Source organism: Raphanus sativus, chromosome 2 (genome assembly GCF_000801105.2).
Source record: "Raphanus sativus cultivar WK10039 chromosome 2, ASM80110v3, whole genome shotgun sequence".
NCBI lineage: Eukaryota > Viridiplantae > Streptophyta > Magnoliopsida > Brassicales > Brassicaceae > Raphanus > Raphanus sativus.
The window spans coordinates 14445827-14468231 of record NC_079512.1 but is presented as its reverse complement, the minus strand read 5'-3'; the positions used below and the strand labels follow the sequence as shown (position 1 = coordinate 14468231).

At 37.3% G+C, this 22405-nt stretch overlaps 1 protein-coding gene and 1 pseudogene across 1 annotated transcript; one reads left to right on the top strand and one right to left on the bottom strand.

The window, feature by feature from the left end:
* Positions 1 to 3062: 3062 nt before the first annotated feature.
* Positions 3063 to 7131, bottom strand: LOC130505160 (uncharacterized). Its single transcript, XM_056999748.1, has 2 exons — positions 6662 to 7131; positions 3063 to 5717 (listed from the first exon to the last, which is right to left on the bottom strand). Exon 2 carries the CDS (start codon positions 5715 to 5717, stop codon positions 3294 to 3296), a length of 2424 nt encoding a protein of 807 aa, XP_056855728.1. The 5' UTR covers positions 6662 to 7131; the 3' UTR covers positions 3063 to 3293.
* A 1695-nt stretch (positions 7132 to 8826) lies between these two features.
* LOC108835060 (uncharacterized) lies at positions 8827 to 22144 on the top strand (annotated as a pseudogene).
* Positions 22145 to 22405: the final 261 nt, after the last annotated feature.

Below are 22405 nucleotides of genomic sequence, written 5' to 3'. Positions count from 1 at the left end.
GGGAAGTCACTGGTACAAAACCCAAGTTTGTGACTCCATCGAAAAGAGCCAAAGAGATGGTTGTGGAGGAGGTGGAGGAAGACAATCAGAGACCTCGGAAGAAAGCTCGTAAAGAGGCTCCTAAAGAGGCTCCTAAAGAGGCTAGAGAAGAGGCTCCTACAGAGGCTACAGAAGAGGCTACAGAAGAGGCTAGAGAAGAGGCTAGTTGGGTGACCAGAGAGGAGTTAGAAAACATGTTCAAGGACTTAGGTGACATGATGAAAGAGGGGTTTAAGAAGTGCATCAGGGAGATTAGGAAGATCTCCGATAGATTGGAAGCTGTGGAGAAGAAGGTTGGTGTCACCAATCAGGCTACCCCTCAAGCCCCAGAAACCGGGGTTAGTAAAAAACACCCTACCCCACAAGCCCCAGAAACCGGGGCTAGTAACAAACAGACTACTCCTCAAAAGGATCAGCCTCCACTTCAAACCAATCATCCTACTCCTCCCACCAGACAGCCTGCTCCTCAAAAGGCAAAGCCTACTCCTCAAACGAAACAGCCTGCTCCTCAAACTAAACAGCCTGCTCCTCAAACTAAACAGCCTGCTCCTCAAACGAAACAGCCTGCTCCTCAAACTAAACAGCCTGCTCCTCAGACGAAACAGCCTGCTCCTCAAACGAAAAAGCCTTCTCCACAAAAGAAACAGCCTTCTCCTCTGCCCAAAGAGGTTAATATCAAATCTTTAAGTCGTCTGGTCTTTGTATAGATTTGTAAATATATAAGTCGTCTGGAAGGTTTTCCAGCTGGACGACTTACAAATAAGTCGTCTGGAAGGTTTTCCAGCTGGAAAACCTTCCAGACGACTTATTTGTAAGTCGTCCAGCTGGAAAACCTTCCAGAAGACTTACAAATAAGTCGTCTGAACTCCAGCTGGAACCAAATCCTCTCCCAACTTTTATTTAAGTCGTCCAGGGTTAACTTGTTCTCTTTTATTGCAGAGATTGTTGCCGGAGGATACAGCAGATGAGGCGATCTCGGTATATAAGATCTTGCCGGAGGATAAAGCAGATGGTGTCACCTCCAAAGAGATTGTTCCTCTCACTTCCACTGACCAACCGAGCTTCGCTTCCAACGATCAACAACCGAGCTTCGCTTCCACCGATCCAGCTTCAGCTTCAGAACCGAGCCTGGTTGTATTGGACCAAACAGCTCCCACTGCTTCTGTGCGTGCAAGGAGTGAACGAACGAAGAAACCTGCTCCCACGCAGATATCTCCTTATACGGCAGAGAGAAGGAAACTCCTTAGAGTGGGAAAGTATAATCCATTTCCCACACTAAACAGACCTAAGATGAAGGAGCTCGCTGATTGGTTGAAAACTGATCCGTAAGTGATTGCTTTACCCATAATAGCTTGATTTAGTCTACCAAAACTGATTGCTTTTTTGTTTGCAGTGATTATTTCACTAAGGAAGAGGACAAACCACGTACATCACCAACTTGGTGGTATCAAAAACTCCGGACATCCAAAGCATGGCTGGAAGACGTAGTAAGTCTTCTGCTTATCTTTAAGTCGTCTGGTAACTTGTCTTTGTATAGATTTGTAAATATATAAGTCGTCTGGAAGGTTTTCCAGCTGGACGACTTATTTGTAAGTCGTCCAGCTGGAAAACCTTCCAGAAGACTTACAAATAAGTCGTCTGGTAACTTGTCTTTGTATAGATTTGTAAATATATAAGTCGTCTGGAAGGTTTTCCAGCTGGACGACTTACAAATAAGTCGTCTGGAAGGTTTTCGAGCTGGAAAACCTTCCAGACGACTTATTTGTAAGTCGTCCAGCTGGAAAACCTTCCAGACGACTTATTTGTAAGTCGTCTGGAAGGTTCTAACTTGTATTATTTTATATGCAGCATATAGATGCTTGGATGAATGTGCTGAGGCAGAGGTATAAGGAGAACCCACAATGTTTCCGGAGCGAGCGAATGTGCTTCCTGGATCACAACTTTACCCAGTCTTGGAGAGAACAGTATCTGGTCTTCAAAACATCGTCGTCTGATCACAATGGTTTAGGAAAAATGCTACCTAGTGGGGCGGCGAGTTTGTATGACGGATCAATGCCTTCATTTTGCCAATCAAACAAGAAGTGGGGGGAGGACATTGATGATATCTATGCGCCACTGAACTTGGACAACAAACATTGGGTGGCTATTTGGATATCGATCCCTAAGAGGCACATAGTCGTCTGGGACAGCATACCTTCAACTACCATACCAGAAAGATGGGATGAGATAATGGAGCCTTTTCTCGAGATGGTCCCTTATCTGATTGTGGAGTGCGGAGACCAGATGCATGGGTTGGAGCGATACACTTATGAGAGACTCCTCAAAGATGTACCCACGGCCAACAATGGTGATTGTGGCGTGTACGCTGCAAAGTACATTGAATGTCATGCTCTTGGGGTCCCCTTTAGCCCTAAAGACTTTGCTAGGTCCAATGCGAAGACTATGAGGGATACTATGGCTTTGGCTATATGGACGGAGCTTGTTGATCAGCATCTGAAAGATAATGAGGATGGTGGTATGTTTGTAGGCATGTATGATTAGATACACAAATCAATTTGTATAGATTTTTTAACTTGTATAGATTTTTTAACTTGTATAGATTTTTTAACTTGTATAGATACACAAATCAATTTGTATATTTGAACTATTTGTATACACAAATCTATTTGTATATTTGAACTATTTGTTTACACAAATCTATTTGTATGTTTGTGGGCATGTATGATTTATTTGATTTTCTAACTTGTATAGATTTTCTAACTTACAAATAAGTCGTCTGGAAGGTTTTCCAGCTGGACGACTTACAAATAAGTCGTCTGGAAGGTTTTCCAGCTGGACGACTTACAAATAAGTCGTCTGGAAGGTTTTCCAGCTGGACGACTTACAAATAAGTCGTCTGGAAGGTTTTCCAGCTGGACGACTTACAAATAAGTCGTCTGGAAGGTTTTCCAGCTGGACGACTTACAAATAAGTCGTCTGGAAGGTTTTCCAGCTGGACGACTTAAAAAAAACACTTGAAGGGATAGTAGAAGGTAGTCTAAACACTGGACGACTTAAATACACTGGACGACTTAAATACACTGGACGACTTCGTAAAAGGTCGTCTAAAAAAATACACTTGAAGGGATAGTAGAAGGTAGTCTAATACACTGGACGACTTCGTAGAAGGTAGACGAAACACTGGACGACTTAGAAATTAGTCGTCTGGACGGGTAATCAAGACTGGACGACTTATATTTAGGTCGTCTGGACAACTAGTCAACTGGTTGTGTACATTGTGGTTTCGTATGGCCAGTTTCCTTGCAGTTTGAGCATCTCCGTGCCCTGTGTTTCTTCCTGGGTTTGTGTCCCCTCATCCTAGATAGCTCCAACCAAGATTGCCATCTTGATTTCTTCTGTCTCCCCGGACCACGCTTTACGTTTGGAGGAAAGCATTCTCGTTCCTCAATATGTTGTGACACGATAGGATATATATTCTCTGAGTATCCTGCATACAGATGATTCTTTGAGTAAAGTGGACATACAAGTGTGTCGATATGCACACCAGCATGTGTTCCAGCTGCTATAGCATGAGAGCAAGGTATTTTCTCCACTCCATAGACACCACAACCACACTTTACATGTTCCAAATCAACCGCACAGTCCATTTTGCCACCTTTGACAAAGAAACGCCATCCATCAATTGGTTCGACCGTCATCGTATCCGCTATCTCTGATCGAACAGCAAGCAAGTATTCAACACCCCGGCTATGTACAGTTGGGAGACTCAAAGCATCTTGTCTCCTTTTCCAATACCATTTTCCTAACTTCTGCCTTATGAACTCCAGCAGGAACGGAATCGGAAATCCTCTTGCTCGCTTCAGTGCGGAATTAATAGATTCAGCGATGTTGCTTGTTTTTATGTTGAACCTGTTCCCCTTACAATAAACCCTTGACCATAGCTTGGCGTCGGCCTTCTCCAAATACGTTGCAAGTTCCGGGTTTGCACTCCGTATCTCAGCCATGTACCGGTTAAAATCGTGAACCGTGTGCGCATAAGCAGCCCCTTTCACCAAGTACATGAGATGTTTCCCTTTAAACTTTTTGACAATGTTATCTTGAAGGTGATAATAACATATTCCTCGGGTTGCCCAAGGAAACACCTTCTCACACGCACTTTTAATGGCCGCGTGCCGGTCAGAGACTATCACCAGAGGCTTGTCATGAGATATACAACTAGCCAATTTTGTGAAAAACCATTCCCAAGAAGGTTCATCTTCAGCATCCACGATCCCAAAAGCCAATGGGAATATCTGAAAATTGCCATCTTGTGCGGCTGCAACTAACATAACACCTCCATACTTTCCACTTAGGTGAGTTCCATCCACCACAATGACCCTTCTCTGATACTTAAAACCTTTGATAGAAGCTCCAAAAGAGAGAAATAGATACTTAAATCTTTTCTCAGAATCAAGTTCTATAGCCGTGATAGAATCAGGATTTGCAATGGAGATTTGCTCGAGATATGAAGGCAGACGCGAATACCCTTCTTCTGCTGATCCTCTCACCAATTTCTGTGCATATAACAGTGCTCTGTATGAAGTGGTGTAATCAAGCGTCATGCCAAACATGTTCTTCATTGCATCAGTGATATGCTGTGGAGTTATCCCATCAATGATCCCAACACGATCAATGAAAAGACTACCAACATACTTTGGAGTACAGTGTCTCCGCTGAGCGATTCGGTCTCCAATTGAGCATAAATGTTTTTCCACATACTTTGTTACCCAAAACGTGTTTGACCCATGTTTCACACTCGCTCTGATCTTCCATCCACAACCGCTAACCCGACATATTGCCACAAGGAGAGTTTTTGTTGATTTGTATATTCTGAAAGAAAACCTACCCCTCACTGCTGTCAACCGCAGCTCTGAAAGCAGTGCATCCTTGCTAACAAAACTCTGGTTGACATAGATGCTGGTACAATCCGATTTTCCTCCTTCAATAGCATTTGTCTTAGCATATGTCTTTTCAATTTCTTCAAAACAAATATTATCATCATCTTCCTCGTCCTCATCTAGAACCTTTCCATAAAGACTGTAATCCCCACCATTCTGATCCGTTTCACCAACAATAGTGTTATCAGCATCCTCCTCCCCATTTTCCTCCTCCCCATTTTCCTCCTCCCCATCTTGATTTTCATCTTCAACAGACTCATTATCACCAACATCTTCAAAACATTCATCAGCCTCATCATTATCACCAACATCTTCTTCCCATTCACCAGCTTCATCATTATCACCAACATCTTCTTCCCATTCACCAGCTTCATCATTATCACCAGCTTCTTCTCTTTTCTCTGAAACCGTTTCCACCTTGCTGCGGCTTGATACACAAAGACATACTCTATGCGTTTTGAGTATCTCGAGCAAGTTTCGAACTTGTCTATCACTTGTAACATGAATGGGAGGACTGCTTGGAGTCATCATCATTTCTGCTGGTAATGAGTAGCTAATCTCCACAGTCACTGATCTCATGTCCAGGTTATAATCTTCTTGAGCCATTGCAACAAGTTCAGCATGTGTTGAATCTTCATTCAATAAAAACAATCTTGCTCCTTTGAGATCATCAACCACAAAATCCCAACGGAAATCTCTCAACAACCATTCTCCATACACTGCATGTAACTTAAAAATCATCTGCAAATATTCAAAATAAAACACATTAGTAAACATAGAGAAAATGAAGAAGTTCAACAAACATTATCGCAGACGACTTAGATTTAAGTCGTCCAGAAGACTTAAAGGTAAGTCGTCTAAAGAGGTCACTTTTGCAATTGAAAATTAAAAGGGACGACTTAATTCTAAGTCGTCCGGCTTTGTTTGTTAAAAAAAAAAATTCAGACGACTTATATATAAGTCGTCTACGAAAAACGGGCTAGTTTTGCATTTGACCGAATCGTGTCAGATCTTTGACTATTTCTGGACGACTTATAAATCAGTCGTCTCTGGAAAGTAAAAATTTCAATATTTTATTCAAACTAGACGACTTACACGTAAGTCGTCCCAGGTTAGTTTTGTAATTGAAAAATAAAACTTGAAATTTAACTTTCTCCAGACGACTTAACTAAAAGTCGTCCAGCTAGACGACTTAATTTAAGGTCGTCCGGGATAAGCAAGGTTTGGACGACTTAATTGGGAAAAATTCTGGACGACTTTGCTTTCCCCGGACGACTTTAAATTAAGTCTTCTGACGGGACGACTTTATATTATGTCGTCTGGTAAAAATTAAATTATGAAGTTTTATTTTTCAACTACAAAACTAACCTAAGACGACTTACACGTAAGTCGTCTAGTTTAATAAAATATTGAAATTTTAACTTTCCGAGAGACGACTGAATTATAAGTCGTCCAGAAATAGTCAAAGATCTGACACGATTCGGTCAAATGCAAAACTAGCCTGTTTCTCGTAGACGACTTATATATAAGTCGTCTGGACTGTTTTTTTTCACCAAACAAAGCTGGACGACTTAGTTTAAGTCGTCCGTTTGACCAGAAGACTCATCAGTAAGTCTTCTACATACAGATGACTTACTTGTAAGTCTTCTACGCGAACAGATTTTGAAAAAAATTCAAATTCGTACCTTCAACTAGGTGAGATGACTTTGTTTGCACACAGGGTCTTCTCCAACCACCCAGAACCTCAAACGAAAGCAACCGTAAGTCAAAACGAAAGAAATATGGCTCCAAACAATTTTGAATCAAAAGCTTCAGTTTTTTGGATGAATATGGAGAGAAAGTGAAAGAAATGTTGTTTTTAGTTCATAACAATTGAAACAGAGAGAGTGTAAAGAGATTTACGTGCATTAAAGGGCATTAAAAGCTCCAAACAGTTCGTACAAGGTTGTTCCCACTATTCATGGCAGTGGCAATATTGTAAATACTTGAAGAAAATGAGGTTGAGACAGTAAAGAAGCCATTTTCGAAAAAAAAAAAAAAAAAGGGTTAATGGCATTTTCGTAGATAAAATGCAGATGTGGGGTTAAAAACTCAAAAAAAAAATGAGTCAAAAGAAAAGGTTAGTTTTCTGTTTGAATTCAAGTTTTGAGTCACTTTTGCAATAACCCCAATTGTATAACTATCAAAAAATAAAACTAACAATGTTATAAAATTTATAGATATATAAGAAACTAATGATTTTATGATTAAATATTATTCTTTAAAAAATGTATATTTATTTGAAAATTTTAGTAATAAATACCAAAAATATTTTGACCCCAAGAACACATGTATTCGCAAGACACATGTGTTATCTTATTTTATAATTACAGGAATATCAATAATACCATATTTTAATTGTTTGACATCGACTTCTATACTTTTTCTATGTGTACCTTATAGTTAGTTAATTATTTTATATTGAGAAATGCAAAAATATCAATTATAGTTTAACCATAAGAATACATATATTCAGAAATCAGAAGATTTTACAATATGAAAACATTTAATAAATATACAGATCAGCTGTGCAGGTCTTATTAGTTGTAATGGTTGGGCTTCCTTGTTAATCTTATATATTAAAACAGAAGTTACAACTTGATTCATGTGCGATTTTTTAAGTTGGACCTATCAATAAAAGTCATGTTACATTTATTTTCTAATCTTATCATTATTGATTTACTATAACATTCCATATATTCATAGAAAATCAGTTGAGAAAATCTAACAAGATCTTACCAAAAAAAAATAAATATTTTTTATAAAAATAATACATTAACTAATTAGTGATTAGTAATTATATTATTATAAATTAATGTTAATTAAAATAGAATTGTATGCCATATTTTATAAAAATTATTACAGTCTATAGTTTATTAAATTAGATATGCTATATAAAACAAATATAGCAAATTATATATATTAGTAAAGCAACCTAATTTCTTTTCAAAGTTTCTTTCACTTAAATAAAAAATATATAAATATCTAACAATATCTTACCAAAAAGTTTAAATGTTTTTTTTATAAATAATTCATTAACTAATTTCGTGATTAGCAATGTGATATTATTTTAAATTAATTTTAATTAAAATAAAATTGTATGCTATATTTTATAAAACTTATTATATTCTATAGTTTATTAATTAGATATGCTATATAAAAAATATAACGAATTATATATATTAGTAAAGTAACCTAATTTCTTTTTCAAAGTTTATTTTACTTAAATAACTAAATAAATATCACCCGCTGTTAAAACGATTTAAAATTTTAAATCATGTAATATTTTAAAAAAAGAAAATTCTTAACAAAAATTATATATTATTTTTTTTTTGAAACTCCCAGGAATATATTTCAAAAAGATAATTATATACACAATAAAATTTAATAACCAACCTTTAATTTATGTGCTATTTAAAATTATGCTATTAGAAAACTTTGAATTTTAATATTCATTAAAAATATTAATAACAACTCAATTTAAAAAAAAAATAATGTTTTGTTTACTATTATAACAATATTGTTTGAAAAATATGAAAAAATTACCGAAATTTCAAATATTGTTTTTATAAAATAATACATCAATTTAGTAACAAAAAAGATTCAAAAGTCATACAATCTTCCAATCTCAAAAATAGTTATGTAATTTTCTAAATCTCTTGACTAAATATACAATTTTAAAATAAATATTTTAAACACATAATTATAATATTCCAAATTTGACAAATGATAAAATGATAGGCTATAAAGTATATATCTTTTTAAATGCAACATGAAAAACAAAATATTTTTAAAAATTAAAAATATTACAATATTTTGAAATTTTAATTTAATAAATAAATTGTTATATATCACTAATCATGTAAACCAAATAGTTACATTTATAAAAATGAAAATAATCATATGCACGGTTGTGTGGGTCGAAATCTAGTTAAATTATTAAATGTGATTTCTGATTTGTGCCTCTCCGACTTCTTCACCAGCATCAAATTAGGGCTTTTCCTTCTTCATCAGGCGAGTGCCCTAAAGATTTAGTGATTGAGTTTGGGTCTGAGTATAGATCTAACTTAGCATGTATCATTCTTCGCCGTCATTGTCCCAGAGCCGGGCTTGAACAGAGGTTTAAGAAACATTTGAATGGGCCCCCACTCTAAGGGGCCCCCACTTCAATTATTTTTTTTAATTTTATGTATGGTTTATATGTGTAATGTTGGTCTGTGTGTAATGTTAAAACCGTATAAAATTGGACCAAAGAAACTTTTCTGCGTAAAAATCAGAATAAAAGACTTGGTGGACCCATATGATAATAACTATTATAATAAGTAAAATGTTTTATATCTCAATTTACGAGAAGCCTAATATACGATTTCTGGGTTTCACCTTCTTAAAAACAACTGTTTTGTTCAAAAAAAAAAAACAGAGAAACAGTTCTTTGATTATAAGGTAAAAAATCAAAGTTTTAATTTTAGTTTTGAATAGGGCCCCGAAAATTTCAGGTCCGGCTCTGCAGTGTCCTCTGTTGTGCTTCATTCGTCCACCATGTTCTGGAAGTTGACTGCTCTCTCTAATGCTTCCCCGGTGAGTATCTCTCTATTTTTGAGATTGTTTCTCTGTTGCGTTGAACTCTTCGTGTTCTGGATAAACTGTCTCTTTTCGTATCTACGCGAACTGAAGATGCTGAAATGTTTGAGATTTCTTTGGTTCATTGTGAATTCAAATTTTCTTCTTTGTTGCATGCTTGTCAATGATCCATATACAGAACTCAATTGCTTATCCCCAATATCGTGTTGGATTTTCATATGACATTGCCTGCTTCGATTTTGATGTTAACTTGTTGATATATTTCAAAGTTTTTTCTGTCTAAAATCTTCATAGTTCTTCTGATGTAGTTAAGAAAATATAGAAATCAGACAGGTAGGTAACACTGTCGTTGCGATGGGTGGGGAGTTCTTGTCCATTTGGTCTATTGTCTTCGTTGTCTTTTGCTTGCGGTTGACAGGTGGAATCCATATTAGACAAGGAAGACTTCACTTTGGAATAACTCCTGGATGAGGAAAACATAATCCAAGAATGCAGACCTTTGAACAGCTGTCTCATTAATTTGTAATTCATTTAGGCATCTTCTCCTTGTAGTTAGAGAGATTTACGTAATGGGTCATTTATTGACTTTAAATACCATTTTAAGTCACTTTAGTATACTAAGACACTTTTTAATGGTTAAATACAGATATACCCTCAAAAGGGCTAATTAGGTGTGTTTTAGTTTGCTTTGGTCTTTAGGATTCAAATAGTGTTTGAACAGGTCTTGAAAATCAATTGTGTTTTTATTCCTTTTTTTATTTTCACATTTTGTTCTCCTCTTTTAACGAGAAAACAGAGATAGAGAAAGCAAAACGGCGAAGACGAACAACGAGATCTGATTTTCATTGAGTTTACGATACGAGGAGGAGTGGGAGGCGCTCGGGCAAAGAGCACTGTGTTGGTGAGTTAGATTTTGGGGAAAATTGGGAATCCATCGATTATTAGGGTTTCGTGTCTTTGGGAAAGATCTGGGTCCTATAGATTCAGAGGTGGGGTTTAGTCGAGGTGTTTTCTATTGTTCTGATGATACTTTATTGATTTGCAGAGGTTCGAAGGGCGGATGAGGAACAAGCTTTGGCGGCAAAGGGAAGGCGACCAGGGAAAGAGCATTGCGTTGGTCAGTTACGACATTCTCTCATAGTTATAGTAAACTCAATTGCAGTGGTTTATTAGGCTCGGTGTTTTTTTTTATGTTTGTTATTGGATGCGTGTACGCGGTTGTTTAGGTTGGTGCATATGTACACATGTACGCATGTGTCTAGTTTTGTGAACGAACACGTGTGCAACCTTTTTATTGTTGTACACGCGTACGATGATGTTTGTGATTCTGTATGTATGTTGTAATTTGAATAAATTTTTTTTAGTGGGTGCAGCTTATTGTACAGCCGATGATGGAGATTAACACATACAAGCCAGATGGATGGGGGAAATGGGATGATGAGATAATGGTGCGACCTGGAGCAGCTTCAAATTCATGTCCTGGAAGCTAATGCACGTCCTTGAAAGGCAGTGGGTCATAGGAAAGATTAATGGGCTCATTGGAGAACTTATTGGCCTTATTCATGAAATATTGGACCGTGAGAAGGCTATGGGCCTTGATGAGGCTTTTATAAAGATGGGAATGATTATGGAACAACATGGATGTTTAGTATGCAACCTGATTGACCAGGAAATGGATGAATGGAAGCTGGTTGGACAGGAAATGGAATGGGCGATTCAGTGTGATCGAGAAATGGACTGTTCAAACCGACATGGGCGAGAAATGAGTTGGAAATGGAAGATGAATAACCAGATCTGGAAATTGAACATGAGAAGGATCTTTATCATTCAAATGAGCATAAGAAGCAACTTGGTCGGACCTGGAACAAGATTGATCGAGCCCAAGCAAGATTTGTTCGAAAAAGGCCTTTATCGGCCCAAAAAGTGTAAGGACAAGCCAGCTTGGTTTAGGATTTGCCCAATATGATTAAGCACGACCATTATGGTCTATTTTAAGTTTATTTGGTTTTATTATTTATGTAAACTCATTAGGAATAGGTTTTGGGCTTTATAAACCCATTAGGAGTCGGTTTTGTGTTTTAAATCAATTAGCACTATGATTTGGTTTTGGTTTTCCTAAACCACATTGGTTTAGGCTTAGGGTTTTATGTTTTTCATTTTTAAACAGCTGCACCACGTCCATGTATCATTCAGCCATTATTTTATCAATAAAATTACTTTTGGTGCAAACCAGTCTTGAGACGACACTGTCTCCTTTGTTCACAAGTGGTGAACTTGTTCTATATCACACTAGAGAAGAGTTAAACCTTCTGTGATTCATCCTAGACACCAAGAAGGGTAAACCTGTGTCTCAGGAATAGCAAAACATCTATAGAGCAGCTCATAGTTCTAAGGAGAAGACCACCTCCATCACCTTTCATCCACCCACGCCCCCTTCAAGTGATCCAGGGAGAGACAGCCATTCCAGGGCTGTACCAAGTGGTATCAGAGCCTCTTGAAGGTTTAGGGTTTGATTTTCTTAACCTAGGTCACGACTTCCATCTACTATCCAGCAATCTACTATGTTTTCTTTTAGAAAACAGGAAGAGAAGGGTAAACAACCAGCAACAAGGGAGCTGTTGCATAGAAGAGAAAAAGTTATCAAGGCTCCATCCTTCTATGGAGAGTTTGATCTAAACATATATCTAGAATGGGAAAAGGATGTGGATTTCGTTTTTCACTGACATAGGTACACAACAGAGAAGCAGGTTCATATAGCAACTACTGGCTTATATGGGTATGCACTTGAATGGTGGTATCAACTGGCTAACAAAAGGAAACAGTGTGGAGAGTTACAGATTTCTTCTTGGTATGAGATGAGGGCTATCATGAAGGAGAGGTTTGTAGCCAAGAGGTATGGGCAAACTGACTTGGAAAGAATGCAATTCCAAGCTAGGGAAGCTAAATGATGTGCTAGGAAATCCAGAGATGAGCCAAAGTTTTACTGTGGTTAGGAGGAACAAAGAAAGTTGCAGCTACATGATTCATATCTTGATGAATTGCAAAGCCCACAGTTCAAGGAACAAAGCATTTCATGATCATATCAGATCACCCATTCCATTTCCTGTCTAGCCAGCTTCCTCCCATCCATTTCCTGGTCAATCACATTGCATACTAGTCTTCCATACTGGTCCATAGTCATTCCTTTCTCTTTAAAGGCATCATCAAAGCCGATAGACTTCTCTCGGTCCAATACTTCATGAATCTGGCCAATAAGCTCTCCAATACGCCCACTAGGTCTTGCTATGATCCATTTCCTTTCTGGTACATAGATTGGCTTCCAGAAAATGAGTTTGAAGCTGATCCATGTCGCACCATTCCCTCCTCCTTTAAAAAGATTTGTCCTCAAGGAACACTTCATGAAGATCATAGATAAATCACTCACTGCTGTGAACAGAAGTCAGTCCCACGTCCAGCATCAAGAGCTGATGAGCTAGGTTGCTACGATAATGAACCAGCAGAGAGGAAAGAAGAAGCCGCAGCAGAACAGGTTGAGAGAGAACAAGATTTTGAATCAGAACCAACCACTATGTGTCAAGCAGATAACCTGGACAACCATCTGAAACAAGAGAAGATATTATCAGTTATGTGTGATCAAATGCTTGATCAAACAAATAAAGAAGAGGGAGTTCTTGATAAGTCATCTACAGCTCCTGATTTGGAACTTGTTTTGGTTGATCAAGGAGAAAGTATTAAGACTTTAACTTGTGATTTACTGATCAGACCTATGGTATGTTTTCAGTTCAGGTTTGTTGACCATCTGAGGTTTCCCAAAGGATTGCAACAGATTGTTATTGAATCAGGAGGAAGCTTGTGTTTGCATAAAAGCATCAACAACAATCTGATCCAAATAGCAGCAGCTTTGAAGCTTGACTTGGAAGGGTTATTGCATCAACAGAGAGAACCAATGATAGTTTCTGGTTTTTCTAAGCTGAGATCACATTCTCAGAAGTTTAAGATCAAAGTTTGTGCTGGGTATCAGTGGAGAGAAGATCAATCAGAAGCTGTGAGATCTGAGCTAAACAAGGAACATAAATTGCTTGCTATATTGTTGCTTGTAAGAAGCACTGTCCAGTGAAGCATCTAGAACGTGTGAAGGCTTTAAAAATCTCCGTGTTTGAGCCTGGAGGAGAGATAAACGTGCACAAGAGCATTACCAACACCCTGGTCCAAGAAGAAACAAAGCACCTAAGATTGGACTGTACATTCATCCTTAAAGAACAAGATTTGAGGACAAATATTTTTCAAGGAGGAGGGAATGATGCGACCTGGAGCAGCTTCAAATTCATGTCCTGGAAGCTAATGCACGTCCTTAAAAGGCAATGGGTCATAGGAAAGATTAATGGGCTCATTGGAGAACTTATTGGCCTTATTCATGAAATATTGGACCGCGAGAAGGCTATGGGCCTTGATGAGGCTTTTATAAAGATGGGAATGATTATGGACCAACATGGACGTTTAGTATGCAACCTGATCGACCAGGAAATGGATGAATGGAAGCTGGTTGGACAGGAAATGGAATGGGCGATTCAGTGTGATCGAGAAATGGACTGTTCAAACCGACATGGGCGAGAAATGAGTTGGAAATGGAAGATGAATAACCAGATCTGCAAATTGAACATGATAAGGATCTTTATCATTCAAATGAGCATAAGAAGCAACTTGGTCGGACCTGGAACAAGATTGATCGAGTCCAAGCAAGATTTGTTCGAAAAAGGCCTTTATCGGCCCAAAAGTGGAAGGACAAGCCAGCTTGGTTTAGGATTTGCCCAATATGATTAAGCACGACCATTATGGTATCGAAGTTTATTTGGTTTTATTATTTATGTAAACTCATTAGAACTAGGTTTTGGGCTTTATAAACCATTAGGAGTCGTTTTGTGTTTTAAATTAATTAGCACTATGATTTGGTTTTGGTTTTCCTAAACCACATTGGTTTAGGCTTAGGGTTTTATGTTTTTCACTTTTAAACAGCTGCACCACGTCCATGTATCATTCAGCCATTCTTTTATCAATAAAATTACTTGTGGTGCAAACCAGTCTTGAGACGACACTGTCTCCTTTGTTCACAAGTGGTGAACTTGTTCTATATCACACTAGAGAAGAGTTAAACCTTCTGTGATCCATCCTAGACACAAAGCAGGGTGAACCTGTGTCTCAGGAGTAACAAAACATCTTTAGAGCAGCTCATATTTCAAAGGAGAAGACCACCTCCATCACCTTTCATCCACCCACGCCCCCTTCAAGTGATCCAGGGAAAGACAACCATTCCAGGGCCGTACCAGGTATATGATAGGAGAGTGGACTATAAGGTTGGGCATATTGAAGAAAAACATAAGTTCAAGAAGTCAGTGTGGGGGAGGGGTGATGCAAAAGAGCTTTTTTACAATCACAAAGCGCGTAAGGCATGAAAGAAGAGGAAGAAGCAGGGTGCTTGTTCGAGACCCAATGCGAAGTGTACAATGACATGTGTGATGTGAATACAAAATTAGATAAATGTTTTGACATGTATATGTGTTTGTTTATTGATATACACATGTACACTTTACATATGTACACTTTCTATTTAAAGGAAAAAACATATTTAGATATGTTACATCTCATTGTACTATGCTCATTTGTATATTGTTGAGTGACATATGTATAGTTTTACACGAGATATGTATAGTTGTTTTTTTGTGTACTATTAAGAAAAGATGAAATATATATAGTTGTAACGAGATCAGATGTACACATGGATGTGTTCAATTTGGTTGTACACATGGATTTGTTCGATTTGTTTGTATCGATTTTGTTGTACACATGATTAGGTGTACATATGTACTTGGTGTTATATTACACAATATCTCAATTCTTCACAGAGCAAAACATTAGGCTTCTTGACTCAAGATCAAAACTTTACAAGAAGGGTAAATTCAAAATTTGTGACAAACATTGGTAGTCTCTCAATTACATGAAAGAGAAACTAACATTGGGCCAAGATCAAAACTTTACAATCACCGAACACCAAAATCTGCAAGCTTTAGCACTCTGTTTCTTAAACTCCCTCCCCAGTAGAGAATCCATCTCCTTTTGATCATTTCTTCTTCTGTCTCTTGGCATCTCAGATCATCGCAGCTGCAGAAGAAGAAGACACGATGGTGGCAATTGAGAGAATGTTATCGATTGCGGCGTCCTCAAATGAAGAAGAGTGAGAAGAGACTTGAACTCACCATGAGCGTAACCCTGAGAGCAGCTGCGGTGTTCGTGAGAGCCATAGCATAAACAGAGTCTGCGGTAACACTTCTTCGTTCTCGATCTTGAACTGATCACAACTCATCTTCTTCCTTCCTCTCTGTAAGTCAAGTGCTCTCTCTCACCCGTTAGATTTTTCCAATCTGTGAAACCAGTAGATTAATGATAGATTTCTATTGTTTTCAGAGATTAGGAAAAAAAAAGAAAGAAACGACAACAATGGAGAAGAGATGAGCTTAATAAGATCAGGATAACACTAGATCTGTATAGGAGATATATCAGTTTTGTCATGATCTATAACATTAGATCTGGACCGTCCAAAATTGCAATAAATCTATGGTTATAAATGAATCCCGCCCATTTATTTGTTAAGTTGGTCACGTGATGGTTGAGCATGAACTAAAAAAAATAGATCTCAACTAATAGTTTTGAAAAAGTGTCGTAGTATAAACATGTGACTTAAAGTGATATTAGCAAGTGGAAAAGTGACCTATGGTGTAATTTTTTCATAAAAATATGTCTATGTTCCTTTGTACTATGACATATCTCTCTCTCTCTCTATATATATATATATATATATATATATATATATATATACGTATCCTTCCTGAAAAGATTGAAGAGAATATACAAGCCATCATATATTGCACACAAAAAATAGATAGAATCACTTCACACTACCTTGAGTTTTTTATTTGCAGGACCACTCTGGTATGCAGTGGGAGTTTTAGTTTCTCTTAGTAGTAGCAAGGATTGGGATGCTGGCCTTTTATGCTTTTATTTTATATGCTCTTTTGCAGTTTGCGGGAAAGAGCCCAAGTGGAACAATTATTACGTTTTATTGTTGAAGAATCTCCAGAAGATGCTGATAGCAAGCATGCCTTCAAGTATGTGCATTTTTTTAAAGAGAACGTCTGTTGCTTTTGCTAATGAACTTTACCCAGTTTATTGTTGACTTGATCTAGAATCTGCTTGCGAACTATTTTGAACCAAGATTGATTAACCATGTTTGGAATAGTTCTCTCGAACTATTTTGAACTTTATTCAGATGTACTATTGATGTTAAATCATGTTTCTCTACTAGGTTTCCTTTCATCTCCTCTGAAGTCTTGACTTGTGAGATTGATGTGATTCTTAAGATTTTAGTGGAGGAGGAGGAGGTATAGTACTTATTTTCTTCTTCCTTATTATGATGGATGCAAAATTATGAGTATAATGTTTATTTCCTCTGGTCTCATTTAATTGTTTATTCTTCCTGATGCAGCTAATGAACCTACTTTTCTCCTTTTTGGAACCAAATCGTTTCCACAGCGTAATGCTAGCTGGGTATTTCAGCAAGGTATTTTTTTTCAATGTACCCTTTTAAGTAATTACTAGATTTTGTTTTACAGATTTTAGAAATTCAATCATGTTTGTGTTTTTCGTAATCATATTTGTATAAAATATATTTTTTAAAAGATCAATAAGATATTTTTATAATTTTATTAAAATAATTGGATCAAACCTATATCAATAGGTCATGTTGCTGTTTTAATATAATAGATTTTGAGAATGTCAGTTCATAAGATCATATCCCTCCATATGTTTGTTACTTTACGAAGAATGTATCTCTTCTTTCTCTTTCGGATGTAGGTTGTCATATGCCCATGTTGAGGAAGACTGTCCCGCTGATGAACTATGTAAAAGTGAGTTTTATTTGGATGTTTTATGATTTTTTTTTTGCGAACAGCACTGAAATCATACGAAGTTCTTGTTGAAAACTAGATTGTGTGGCAAAAAGCATAGTAAGCTGGAATCCGGACAATCTTTGAATAGTTGACATATGAGATGCACCTTTTCTTCGGAACTTGTTACTTGGTGAATTGTCTGTTCTACAGTCAATATAAATATAGTAACTAATGTTTTACAAAACCATCTACAGGCCCATCATAATGTTTTCCAGCAACTGGTTGATTTGATAGGGATTACGTCCATTATGGAGGTAAACCGCCCCTCTCCTCTTTATCTTTATATTTGATCTGTTAATCACTTTTTAGCTAATGTTAATGTGATTTCTCTAGGTTCTAATTCGGTTGGTTGGTGTGGATGATCATGTTTATCCCAACCACATGGATGTGATGCAATGGTTAGCTGATAGTAATCTGCTTGAAATGGTCGTTGATAAGTTAGCCCATCTGTAAGCATTGTTTTGTATATGTCTCTCTATCCACTTTATTTTTCTGTAAATGATTTAAATATAGCAAGCAGGTCATGTGCCTTACAAGATATATAGAGGATAGTTGGACTCCTGTGCTTGCCATCTATGTTGTGTCTTCTTGGTTCAGTGATTGGTTACCTTATTCTGAATCTATAAATGTAGTAAAGAGAACACTCTGTAGTAGATACTGTTTCAGTCAAACAGCAAGAAGTATTTTCTAATTTTGATAAGTTTTGATATGACGTTTCTGACATATTTTCTCTGATTTTCTGTTTGTATCAGAATTCTCTTGAAGTTCATGCAAATGCTGCTGAAACTTTGTGCACTGTTGCACAAAATGCACCATCACCTCTGGCTACGAAGCTCTCCAGTTCAAGGTTTGCATAAAGTTTATCCTCTTAAATATGAAGAAACATACTTATTTTCAAGATAATTTCAGTGATCTTTTTTTTTTTGCAGTTTTGTTGCAAGGATATTCGGCCATGCTTTCGGAGATCCCCAGTCGAAATCTAGCCTTGTCCACCACACTCTAGGTGTGCATTTCATTGTTAAGCCCAAGAAGATCTCTAGTCTCTTCTTCCTCTATGTATTCATTCAGGGGCCAAGAGATCTTTGAGTCTCCAATGTCTGTAAATTCGGAGACAATTGCCACCATTCTGCCTAGACTTGGTTAGTGTAATACAAACTACAAATGACCATTATGTTCCGTACATGTGTTGCAAGTTTGTTTCTTGTGTTTTTTTTTCTGCTGATTTTTGTTTCGTCGTAACATTAATATCACTTTTATACGGATATAATCCAATCCATCTTTTTGGTTCATCCTAACATATGTTCACTTATGTTGTTTAAGGTTACAATACATGTTTGCAGAAGAATTAAAATATTTTTGTTTTATTATTTGGTTGTTCATTCGCTTTCATTCCATGTTCTTATTAGTAGTTTCTGGATATATGTTTTGTTCTTTCTTGCCTGATTGATTCGAGCTCTCATTCTTGTTGAACGTATTTGATAGAATTTGGCTCCTTTACTATTTTTTGTGCTTGGAGGTCTTCTTTGAACCTCCCTTTGAGGCTTATATCTTTGGTTTAGGTGATTTTGTCAAACTTTTAAACGCGACCTCTGATGAAAAGGTTACCTACAATGTATGGACAGCTGAGACCACCTCTTGGCAGTCATCGCCTGAAGGCCAAGTTTCATTGTGTAATTTTAGTTTTAGTCATCTTTAGGGATGGGCACATCAAATTATTTTCTTCTGACTACTTTTGTGTTGCTGATTACTTGTCTTAGATCGTGGAATTCATCTCTATCTTGTTGAAAACACGAAGTGAAGCTACAGGAAAAGAACTAGTCAGCTCAGGAGCTATTAGAAGAGTCCTTGATCTATTCTTCGAGTAAATACTATTTCGCGGCTTGATTACAAACTCTTGTTTTGTTTGGTACTTCACATGTCTTTATGTTTTTCTTGGCTAAATCAAACTTTTCAAATGCCATGTTTTGTATGCTAGGGTCCCATATAATAATGCACTGCACCACAGGTGTACAGTATAATAGTATCGTGTTTGGAGAGCAAAAATGACGATATTATTGACCATCTTCTCCGCCAGTGTGATTTGATTGGGAAAATTCTTAAAACAGAGAAACAGCCAATCCTTTCTGGTGATAACCAGGTATGGACTGTTTCACTACTGTGATAAGTATTTTAAATATATGGCGGTCAAGTTTGCCAATGGAGCGTATATAGACAATTTTTCTCGTCTGGGAGACAAGATGTGGAACAATAGATTGATGAAAACATAGTTATTGTTATACCTTTTTCAGATAATATCCACTTTTCTAGTAGATATTTTACTGATTTGTAGGCTGTATTTATTTTGTTTTCATGCAGCCAACAATACCTAATGCTGGAAATCAGGCTACACGGATGGGAAATATTAGTCATATTTCAAGAATTTCCAACAAACTTGTTCAGCTGTCGACTAACAGTAACCTAATAAAGACTTTACTGGAGGTTCGTTACTCCAGCAACAATGATTGCGAATTTTCTGTTGAAAGCAGTATACTTTTTTTTCTACATATAACCCATTTAAGTTGTGTAAAATTATTGTGCTAATTGGTAACGCTAATCGTTCGACTGAATACATCTTTTTGCTTGCATCCATTCTAATCACACTGTTTTCTGTACTCGTGGGAGGTAACCAGTGTTAATTACTTGAGTTCTTTCTGCAAGACCCATAAAAATGTGTCCATAATATAGTAGTCATTTTATAATTATATTTTCCCTTGCAACATTGAGGTATTGTCTTACCTCAACTCTTGTGTTTCTGCAAGACCCATCGAATAGTTCCAGTTTATTTGGTAGAAATACAATTTTCTGACGCATACATTTTCCGTTGCTAGGAACATAACGAATGGCGAGTGGGAAGCTAATACATTGCATGACCGAAACGCAGTTGAGAATGTTTATCGCTGGGTTTGTGGGTATGCTCTCTTCCTTAAACCTTCGGCTTGCAGTCTCAGTAAAAACATTAAGATATCATTGGAAACTTGGTCTTAACACCTTTGGGTTTAAGGATAGATAGCACAGTGTAGGATAGATAGTACAGTGTCTACTCGTGCTAGTTCAGATTTTGTTTCTTGACAACAATCACTTTACTTGTTTCGCATGCATACAACCAACTGCATTACACAATAGGACTAGGGACAGTGACGATGATGAAGTTCACGATAGGGATTATGACTTTGCTGGTTTAGCTAATAACTTGAACCAGTTTAGATACAACATGAAAGATAACAATGGTGCTGGAGAGGTCATTGTTAATCTCTCTTGCTAGTATTTGTTAAAATGTTGGCTGGATCTAAATCCCATTCTACTGGTTCCAGGAGAATTGTTCCAATGACAGAGAGGAAGAGGTATTCGTTATTAATATATTTAATCTTCTGTTTAAAGAAAACACTGTCGACAATAGTCATGACTCTTCGCTGTAACATATTTTATAGGATGTGCACTTTGATGACGAATCTACTGAAGTTGTTATATCATCTCTAAGGCTTGGTGATGAACAGGAAAAGTAATTTTCCAAATCTGATTTATACAAACCAACATGGTGGGGTTTGGTTTTCTTAATTCTTTGGTTTTGTAGCTTTTAGCCCCAATGAATTTTTTTTTCCTTACTTGATGCAGCAATTTATTCACAATCTCGAACTGGTTCACGTTCCAAGGAGATGAGTTGGGTGACAACACATGAACATGGGCCATTCGTTCAGAGGAAGCAATGGAAGATTTAAGCTTGAATGAAACTTCTGGTAATGGAGATGAAGATGAAGATGATGAAGAAGACTGTTTGATTACAGAAGGCAAGAACCCTTTGGTAGCCACAGCTTCAACCTCAGATGTTGCAGCCACCGTACCTGGAGATATCGAGATCGAGGAAGATGTGGTTTCAGGTGAATCGTCACCCGAAATGGTTGAACGTGGAGATTCTTCTTCATCCGCTGCACAGGTGGCAGATCCTTTTCATGAGGATGACGTGAAGATGCCTGATGTGAGAGCAATGGCGGACCCAGAATTATTTTAAACCTGGGTCAGAAAATAAATGAGCTTGGGATCCAGACTAAAAAATAAGTAAAAATGAGTGTAATAGAGGTGTTGAACCCAGGTTTTAGGGGTGTCATCCAAAGGGATTACACCACCAGAACTAAAGAATTTCAATGGTACAAGCTTAACAAACTACATTTATATATTTTAAGGTGTGTCAACTGGTTCAATAACAGCTTTCTCTATTGGCTATATCAAATGGTGATATCGGGCTTATCCTCGGAAGGCGAGATAAGCCCGATATCACCGCCTGTACCTTCGTTATTTGGCAAAGACGTTGAGTATATGGGCGTGGAGCAAGAAGGAACCAAGAGAGCAATGGATCAAGCTTTGAAGGAAGGGATAGTGGAAGAGGCAGGTCCAATGAAGAGAAACAGCGCCGCAGCCTCGCCGGGCAAGGAGAGCACTGATGAGATAAAACAGCAGGAGTACAACGACACTAACTACTGGAAAGTCGATCATGAGGTGGCTGTGGTTGCATGATGTGCCGTGGTACATCGTTGTTGTAATGGTGATGTTGCACATCGTTGTCGGAATGATTTCCTTGCAGAAAGGAAGGAAAGAAAGGTACGGTATGAAGGTACAGTAATATTAAGTCTCATCCCTTTTGTTTTGTTTTTGGGAAAAAGAAAGCGACTGTTTTGCTCGTTTAGATTCTTACAAAATTTGGATGTTTTTGCTATGTCTGTCAAGGATTATTTTACTCGTTTTGATTTCATCTTTTTCTTCATTAACACTTCTGAA